The sequence below is a fragment of the Dermochelys coriacea genome, chromosome 3 (assembly GCF_009764565.3).
Source record: "Dermochelys coriacea isolate rDerCor1 chromosome 3, rDerCor1.pri.v4, whole genome shotgun sequence".
Lineage (NCBI taxonomy): Eukaryota > Metazoa > Chordata > Testudines > Dermochelyidae > Dermochelys > Dermochelys coriacea.
This window is the reverse complement of record NC_050070.1, coordinates 131606783-131616899: the sequence shown is the minus strand read 5'-3', so window position 1 is coordinate 131616899 and position 10117 is coordinate 131606783. Positions and strand designations below refer to the sequence as shown.

The following is a 10117-nucleotide window of genomic DNA, read 5'->3' as shown; positions in this document are numbered from 1 at the left end:
GCTCTGTACACTCCCCCTTTCCCCTCCCAGCTGCTGCTGCTGCTGCCAAGTCAAAGTGTTTTGTGTCGGCAGGACAAGCCCTGCAAAAATAAAATGCAGAAATCTCTGGTCTCATCTCTCTGGCAGAGCATGGTGGCCTCAAGCCCTACCCCAGGGCTTCCCAGCCTGTTTGGGTGTTAGCCCCTGTTCATCTTTGCCCTGGTGTTGGTTCAGTGGCAGGTCTCTTTCCTTTCTTTTACGCAGTTTTTCACTCATAAATTGCTACTAGTAAATTTGACCATTTCTGATAAGCTGGGGAAATGTTTCTTGCACGTCCTTTGTATTTTGGAGTATACGCTGTCTTTCTTTTTTCACTTCTCTGTCACACTGGTCACCTCCCACCCTTAGAATTTACCCTCATATTTATGGTCTCTGCTTCTCTATTTAGTGGGACTTTACATTAGTTTTCCATATTTCATTTGGGCAGTGAGTTCAGGGGGTTCTGTGGCGAGTTAACTTCTTTTTTTATCTCATCCACAGTGACTTGTTTGGTATGGTTTTAGTCAGGCACTTCTGAGCATGTTTCATAGGTACTGCTAGCTTGGTGATTTTCCTGATTCTTTCTATTTCAGTATTTTATTCAGTGCAATAAACCTATTGGAAGAAACCCCATGACTCACAGAGGAGGTATCATCCTGAATCAGGTAGTCTTGCTGCTAATGCTTTTTCCACAGAAATTATTAATAATACCCAGTGCTTTCCAAAAGAGGTAATTACTGATAGGCAAGAAATTGCCCCATGCCTCAATTTCCCCAAGGTCACCCAGCAGGTCAGAGACAGAGCAAGAAATAGAATCTACATCTTCTGACTCCTAATCGATTTACCCTTCTCACTTTGTCCCCGCAACAGTAGAGATATTTAGCAAGCTCTTACTGGCTGAGTTATGCTGTGTGGAGTTGGTTTCCTCAACATATTAAAACAGGCTCAGTAGTAGTGGTTGGATTTTTTTTTTTAAAAGATAAGTGAAAGTTCAGTAGCTTGACTGTAACTGGGCAGCCTGTTAGAATAATTACATTTTATTGCATAAATATATAGAAGTATTGGATAGTATTTCTATTATAGTGAAAGTATCCAGAGCAATGAATAAAAGATTGATTTTTCTACAAATAAATACAATAAATAAAACTTCTGCTCTGGTTGGTGTGGTACAAGAGGAATGTTTCCAATAGCACAAAGTCCTAAGGGTTAAAAGAAGTGCAGAAGAAGAATTCTGTTTCATTAAAAATGACAGGTACCATCTGCCAGGATAGAAGTTCACATCACTAGAGCTCTATCTGCTATAGGTACTGATTGCAAGGTAAACACATGAATTCTAACCAGTATCCATATGGGTTCATGCATATGGTTGAAGATTACAGGCTGATGTTTCTCTGATGCTGCCTGGGTTTGGGCTGTCATATCCAAATGTACCAATCTCTGAGCTGAAAATGGTATTGCCGCAAACCCCACCATGTCTGGACTGATGAGGGAAAAGGATGAAGGTTAACTTCTTACCATACAATTGGCTTCTCCCATTCATCTTCCATTAGCCCACTCATTGTATTTGTTAAACTAGTTTGGCAGCATCTGACTCAAGCTCACTCTTCATTAATCCGCCTCTGGATATCACAGCCAGAAAAACAAGTTGTCACACACCAACCACACCTGTCTATTCATTTTCAATTAATATTTTTCTTCGAGATGCCTTTATTTTGAAAGAAAGGTTAGGTGTGCATAAAGTCAGAAGAGTGGAAGAAAGAATGGTAGATAAAAATACCAACAGCAGGGATTTGTTTGTGGAAGAGGCCAGGGAAATGTTCCTGCCCCCTCCCACCTCAAAAAACTTTTTCCTTTGACTTTATCATCATCATAGCACCTAGTAGCCCTTACTAAGGACCAGGATCCCATTATGGTAGGCACTGTACAAATACAGAATAAAAAGACAGACTGTAAGCACTTTGGGGTGCAGGGATTAAGTATCAGACAAAAGACAACTGATGGACACAAAGACAGCCATGTGAAGGAAATGGTAAGTGATCACTCTGGTTACAGCGTGTATGGTAACACTCATTGTTTCATGTTCTCTATGTATATAAATCTCCCCACTGTATTTTCCACTGAATGCATCCGATGAAGTGAGCTGTAGCTCACGAAAGCTTATGCTCAAATAAATTTGGTAGTCTCAAAGGTGCCACAAGTCCTCCTTTTCTTTTTGCAAATACAGACTAACACGGCTGCTACTCTGAAATCTGAGGTAGCTTTGCAGATGTTTTATGGGGAGTTCCTCCTAGGCATGAGGGACAGTATAAGAGAAAGCACAAAAGTATCTTCCTAGCCAGCCAGCCCACCTTAGTATGTTTCCTCCTTCTGCCCAAAATGATACAATCATAGGAAAACTTATAATCTGGAAGGAAAGATGTCTTATGGCTATAATAAAGCCCGTCCTGAGATCTGGGTTCTATTCCTGACAACTGCAAAGCTGCTTTACCTCAGTTTTTCCACCAGGCTAAAGACAATTACTTTTATCACACAGATATTCTATTTATTATTGTTTGTAAAAAGTTTGAGATCCTTAGATAGAAGGTACAATAGAAATAGGTAGTACTTATTTATAGGAAGGGAGGTGAAAAAGATGTCCAAGCAGGAGGGTGAACAAGATAAGACTCCAAGATCACAATTTGGCAGCAAATTACCGTAACAGTTCCCATCTCTCATTTCTCTTATGGGAAACACCACTTATTTTAGGCTTTTAAACGTACTCCCTTTTGATCATAAGACTTTGAAGAGAATGATCATTAGCATTAGTTAGAGCCAGACAGTACAGGAAAGCTGTGTGCAATTTTCCCCATAATACAAGCTTCACCAATGGACCTAGGGTCTGCACTTTAACTTCTGCTGCTGTTCCAGTCGCATGCTTCCCTCTCTTGAGCAAGTAATGCTAATCATCCCAAATGCTGTGACAATTTTGTGAGTTAGACAAATATTCCCTAGTAAATATACCATACACCGAATTTCCATGAGATATTTTTCCATTATTCTAGACTTCCTGGGGGATTCTAGAGTTTAGGATGCTAAAGTTCAGTACTCTAAAGTCACATTTATTGGTCCCAAAAATTGTTTTATAGAAATAAGCTCCCTCAAGTGAACTCTGCTCTTTGAATATCCAACTCAGAAATGTTCCTGTTGCACATAGGCAAGAGTGGGTAGAGAGCATGGCTCTAAGGAAAACTTCCTGTACCCCGACCCCTGCTCATAACTGTCTGCTTCTCTGACCTTTGGGCAAGGTTTGTCCATTTCTGCAGCATCGCAGGAGGAAAAACAAAAATAATTGGGGAAGGGAGGTGAAAGAAATAATCAGTATACTTCCACCACGGTTACTGGTGCAACTCTTGGCTGGGGGAAGTCACAGCACTTTCCAGTCAGACGTGATTGACTATTCTTGCAGCCCTGGGTCTGCTTGCATATGTGGTCTTCAAGCACTGTCTGGACCTAGTCACCCAACAGATATTAAACAGGATGTCTGGTGAGTGCATGTACACCAATAATGTACCAAGAGTCAAACAGCTTTAAAATCTAATCCTAACTTAAATAAGCTCTTCTCTCCAAAGGGCCACTCTTGCTGCACTTGCAGCTCCATTAGCATTAAATGGGAGTTACAAATGCACAATGGAAAAAAATATTCTAACAGCACTTGCATTACACAGGGGGGTAGCTAATGTGGAACCAAGTATGATTTGTTTCAGTGATGTATGGGAGGAGTAAGAGATAAGTGGAAGAAGATGGATGTTTTCACTACCCTTCTCAAGTAGCTTTGGTGTGCACTATGAACTATAATGTTCAAAGCGAACAGGGGCTCCAACCACACCCATTTTTTGAGGTTACATTGAAGTCTCTCTCCCCCCAAAGAAATGGGCAAGAGATGCTTTTTTTCAAGTGAAAGTTTAGGTCTCCAGCTATCAAGTGATGTCCTTTTTTAAAGGTGACTTGAGCCAATGATCCTAGTTAACTATTGAAATAGGGTTGTAAATCCACAAAAAATTTAGTGTAGTCTCTAGATGAGTGGTTATCAATCTTTCCAGACTACTGTATCTCATTCAGAAATCTGATTTGTCTTGTGCACCCCAAGTTTCACCTGACTTAAACACTACTTGCTTACAAAATCTGACATAAAAATACAAGTGTCACAGCACACTATTATTGAAAAATTGCTACTTTCTTATTTTTACCATATAATTATAAAATAAATCAATTGGAATATAAATATTGTACTTACATTTCAATGTGATACTTGAGGCTGTTTTTCACTTGTAAGCATTGTCTGAAGCCCAAGCCCCACCGCCCAGAGCTGAAGCATGTAACATAGCTTCATAGGGCCCCTGGTGGTGTGGGGTCCTGGGCAATTGCCACCCCTAATGCTGGCTCTGTACTTGCGACCCCCCTAAACTCATCCCATGACCCCCCAGGTTGAGAAACACTGATCTAGATGAGTTGAATACCCCCTGGAAGACGTCTGGTACCCCCAGGAGTACACATAACCCTGATTGAGAACCTCTACTCTAGATCTGCTGGGGGACCCCCATAAACTAAGTTTTGATTTCTCTCATTTTCTGTTCTTTGCTATGGTGACTTTTTTTTAGAAAACTAAACTCTTTTGTACACTATCTTTAGGATGTCAAAGTAGGAACCCTCCTGTTCAGGTAACTTCAAACTTGTTGAAAGATTCTGTCACAGCCCCAGATCTAACCTACTGATCTAAGACCAGTGTCACTGGATTTTAGGGACAGGGGAACACTGAGCTTATAATGGAAACTGAAATGCAACTTTAAGTATGGAGTGATGGCAGTCACTCTGTAATATAGTCTACTGGTGACAGCACAATATTGTTTTTTAATACTTAACTCCTCTTTGAGGGTGCAATGTTTAAACTCTCCTTCCTATCCTAACTCCACTGCTACACCAATTACATTCTCAGAGGTCCCTCCTTTCAGTCACATAGACATGGGCATTCTTGGTTCTTTGCCACTTTCTTTAGGGGGATATTATTTATTCCTCATGTATATCCTCAAAATTTCAAAAAGCCACCTCTTGTGGCAGTAGGATGTTAAAGAGGGGAAGCTGGGTGTATCTTGAGTAGCTGGAGTTCATCAGGGAGCTGCAACACTCACTGCCTGGAGGAGGAAGGGTTACATAAAGACGTGTATCTATTTTCTTCTGGGCAGCGTCTGCTAATTAGGGTATTGGGGATTGCCTGTCCCCTGCTGCTAAATGATCTTTCTGCACCTGTCACATTCAAGCTACAAATGGCTGCAGGTATATCATTTTTACATCCCTTGCAAAGAAGTTGCTCCCTCAGATATTTCTCACACTTGCTCTGATTAGGGGACAGCCTTGCAGTGGCCCACGTAACCTTGAGCTCTGGAAACGTCAGAGTACATAAAACAAAGGACTCAGTTAACGGAGACTAGCAGAGGGAATACTGTGCCCACAAAGTGCTTGTGACAACAAAGAGTGAATATTGTAAAGTGATATTGTAAAAAAAGACTTCTGAAAGTCATGATCCTAGAAACAGAAGTGGGGTTTTTTTGTTTACTGTTTTTGAGGTGCAGGAGAACATTAAAGACCAAAAAACTAGTCAGATTAAGTAATTGAGAAAATGGCCACATTGAGGGAAAAAACCATCTAACCCACCCTAGTCTACTGGAGATTTTGTGGCTGAAACGACCTACTTCACAAAAGCTGCCAAGATCACTCAGGAGACAGAATCTGCATAGGCTACATAGGTCCCCCTGATCCTGAAGATAAGCCACAATTTACTGGGACTCTCTGCAAATGGTGCTGGTCGCTTTTGTTGCTGCCTGAAAGAAAATCCACCTCTTTCAATGGAATACAATTTGTGGTGTCACCCTCACTGCCTGAGTTGAGCCAGGCCAGCCTGATGGGCTACCAACTAGCCCTGAATTTCCCCAGGATGCTGTCCCTCCCTACCATCATCTGACAAACCAGCCTCAGTACCATTCCAGGTGGCTCTCCCAGTACATTCACAATCTATTGTTGCCCTCCCCATCAAAAAACCCAATAGGAGCACGCCAGACTCACTTGCAAGTAACTCAACGCCCACCAGTATAAGTCTGTCATTTGCTCACCAGAAATTTGCTCATTTTAAGCATATCATTTGTTTATTTTTATTTCTAAAGTTTCTTTTCCTGAAACCAATTTCTTTACAAGTGTTCCTGACATTATTTGTCAAACAGGTATTTGAAACACTTCTTCATAGGACAACATTATGTAACGTGTGTATTTATGCATTATACACATAGGTATGGTTCATAAAGTTTTCACAGTTAAATTTTTTGTTTTGAAGAACCTGAAGACATATGACTGAAAGACAGAGGAGATATGGGATTTTCAAAGTGCATTAAGGAAAACATTTTTTAAGAACAAAATCCATATCTGCAGCAGGTTCGAAATAGTTCCCATTCAATTATATTATATCACTCTTAGGTTTGGTCACTGAAATAAATTTTCTATTCGGAAAGCAGTGGCATTAAATTATGCATAGAAACATTCATTGTATATTTTCAATCAGACAAAGATTTTCCCGTTTGTTTAGAGCCCCTAAGGTAAAGAAAATGGTTCAAGCATTACATTTATCAAAAATTGTATCAAAAGTAACAAAGGACCCAGTTTATTCATAATTTTTCCTTTTCAAAAATAATTTACAAAACAAGAGGTCTTGGCCCTTTATTTGTATAAATTACACAGCAACTATAGTTTTTTTAAGACAACGAGAAGAATCTGCATTTAGCACCTCAATCATTGTTCTTAACGTTGGAAAACTCTCCGATACCGATGAGAGACTCTTGTAAGAAGGAGAAATACTGAAAAAGAGAACAAAATTAAACTGCAATAGAGTTTAAAAATTTACTTCAAGGACAAAGTTTCAGTCTGTACTGATTTAGGACCCAATCTTGGTCAGGAGTTTGTTGCTCAAATCTTTTGCTCACCATGACTCACACCTCAGCAAGTAGCCTCAGCATGGAGAATGAGGTAATCACTATATAAAGGAGCCTTCTGGGATGGCAATAATTAGGATGAACTAAGATTTACTTCTCTAACAACCATTATTCATTTTGTAAAATAACCACTCCAAACTGATATATCATTGCATTACTCTTCATAGTGAAGGTGGTGTCAACACTTGTTTTAATACTTTAATAATACATTAATGAAATGTGTGAGAGATTAAAAATTGCAAAATGAACATTTACAGTTTGCACACGAGTATTAATTTTAATACCATAATATGTATACAAGATGATAAACTCAAAGTTTGTGTGGTTTCAATTAGAAAAAAATGGCCTGCTTCAATGTTGCATCAATGTAGTATATTTAATGTATTCCTTTCCTTTATATAAGGAAACTGAATTTGTTCGACTTACAAGTACATTTATTATCTGAAAGTGCAATCAGTCTCAGATTCAAATTAATGTACCTGAATGTTTACGCTTTCCTTCATTTAAATAGAATATAGTTCTAGTGAAAGTTAGCAGGCTGACAACCATAGATAATTAAGTTAAACTATCAACAGAAGAGGTACAGCACAGAGCAGCAGTGCAGGATTTCCTTAAACTACCCCACAAAGTGCCTTAATCTTGACCTAGAGGGACCACCTTTAGGAATATTTAGGAACCTATTTCAGTCTCCAGCCCATTCAAAATGTTGCTTTTTTACTGAGAATGACCACAAAGGGACAATTAGTGCCAAGTTTCTGAAACTTTTGTGATGTGAGCACCCGTTACCAGGAATGAACGTGTGTACTCCATTGTAAATATGTCTGAATACACACACACTAGAATATATTTATGTAATAAAGGGTAGTTTTAAAACACTAGATTTCATTCTGCACTAAAAACATTCACATTTTTAACTCCTTTTAATTTCTCCACCATAAATGCACTCAGAGGCCTGGTATTGCAGAAAACCTCCAAGAAATGAGCAAGATGTGGATCCCTCCAGTGCCACGTGAATTAGCCAAAGTAGGATGGATCAATAGTGATTCACTTTTCCCCCAGGTGCTACCAAACCCAAATTCTTATCCCTTTGTGTGCTTCAACACCTTATGCTACTTCTAGACTGCTGGGCAGGCCCATGACTTATTATTTAAACTTAACATTGAAAGTCACTAATTTTACTATGCACAAGTGCTATAGGGTATTTAGCTGGTGGCAATTTTTAAAAAAAATCTGTATCAAGTTACAGTTTAAACAATTTAACAATTCTAATATCCTGCTGATAACCAACGGTGAAATTCACCGCAGTACAGAGGTTCTATGCAAGGCTATATGTACCACATTAACCTTTAGCATAGGCATTAAGTGGATTTTCATTGGTACACATGGCCTTGTGCATGCCCTGTGCACTAGAATGAATTTTATCATGACAGGCTTTAGTACAATAAACTGGCTCAGAGGAAGCATGATCATCTTAACATTTATGGTTTACTAAGGACTATCACAGGTCATATTTGTTTTACATACACGTATACATTTTGTTTAAGTCTGCATACAAGAATTTTGAATTTTTTTTCTTTGACAAGACATTTACCTTTGGAGATTCATCCAGCTTCTGGCTATTTTGCTGAAGGCCTCAGAACCAGGTGCTGTCATGGCTTCAAAATCAACCAACTGAAACAAAACAGATCATCAACAAATAATTACAAAGGAGTAAGAAAGTATGACATTTTGAAAAGTGCTAACTTATTGTTAGTACATCCATGAGAATGCCCAATGCCTTTCCTAATCTATTAAAAAAAGACTAAACCCATGGAATTAGAGAAGTACCCATGTTGTCACCAATGTTCTCATCCTTTTGCAGTGGAATCTAGCACATCTTCTGATGTCTTAATCAGAATTAATGGACACGAGTGATTAAATGCATAACATTATGAAATCAAGGGTGGTTTTAAAACAATAGATTGTATTCCCCATTAATAAATAAAAATTGGAAGGCTGGATGTTTGTTCTGTAGTATTAGTGGATGGCCTACTGAAGAAATTCAGTAATGCCAGAAATCTCAGATAATATTGGGCTTTTCTAGCATTTTGTATTAATCTAATTCTTCCCATCATGTATTTCTGAACGCCAGTTTAGCATGAGTAACAGCTATGATTTAAGGGTGGGTTTTTTTGTAATTTTGACATGTATACTATTAAACATAGCCAAGACATCAGGGCAACATCAGTAAAAGCCAGTCAAAGTGCAACACCCTATTTCAGTGGTGGGCAACCTGCAGGCCGCACGCAGCCCATCAGGGTAATCCACTGGTGGGCCGTGAGAGAGTTTGTTTACATTGACTGTCCGCAGGCATGGCCGCCTGCAGCTCCCAGTGGCCACAGTTCACCGTTCCCAGCCAACGGGAGCTGCAGGAAGGGGCGGCCAGCATGTCCCTGTGGCCCACGCAGCTTCCCGAAACTCCCATTGGCCGGGAACGGCAAACCGCAGCCACTGGAAGCTGCGGGCGGCTGTGCCTATGGACTTATATGTAAACAAGTCTCTTGCGGCCCTCCAGTGGATTACCCTGATGGGCTGCGTGAGGCCCACGGGCCGCAGGTTGTCCACCACAGCCCTATTTCATCTCATAAAGGTCAATCAAAAACCTAGTCAGAAAAATACTTTTGGTACTCTGCCCTGAAGCTTACCAAATTCATGCTACGGTGGATTGCTGGAAAGAACAGGTTAGTAATTGGCCCTCCACTGAGAAAGACCTGCTCCTGGACATGGAAAATTCAAAGTGCAGTTCACTTTGAAGTGACTAGAATTGGCAGTGAGAGTCTATTAGAATTCTTTGAGGGTGTCAAGCATGTGGACAAAGGTAATCCAGCTGATACAGTATACTTGGATTTTCAGAAAGACTTTGACAAGGTCCCTCACCAAAGGCTCTTTAGCAAACTAAGGAGTTAGGGATAAGAGGGAAGGTCCTCTCATGGATAAGTAAAAGATAGGAAACAAAGCATAGGAATAAATGGTCAGTTTTCACAGTGGAGAAAGGTAAATAGCAAGGTCCCCCAAGACTCTGCACTGGGACCTATGCTATTCAATGT

General features: G+C 39.9%; 1 protein-coding gene across 8 annotated transcripts in view; it reads right to left on the bottom strand.

The window, feature by feature from the left end:
- Window positions 1-6675: 6675 nt before the first annotated feature.
- TTC13 (tetratricopeptide repeat domain 13) overlaps window positions 6676-10117 on the bottom strand; it is an 84626-nt gene continuing 81184 nt past the window's right edge. For 5 of the 8 annotated variants that reach the window (XR_006280077.1, XR_006280081.1, XM_038395008.2 and 2 more), the window contains 2 exons: window positions 8623-8702; window positions 6676-6896 (listed from right to left, as the gene is read on the bottom strand). Coding sequence is in view for 3 of the 8 variants with exons in the window: in XM_038395008.2 (XP_038250936.1) it covers window positions 6773-6896; window positions 8623-8702 (204 nt within the window). In the remaining 5 variants the exon portion in view is untranslated. Of the gene's footprint in view, window positions 6897-8622; window positions 8703-10117 lie in introns of those variants that run through there. The other 3 variants (XR_006280076.1, XR_006280075.1, XR_006280079.1) reach the window with 3 other exon arrangements.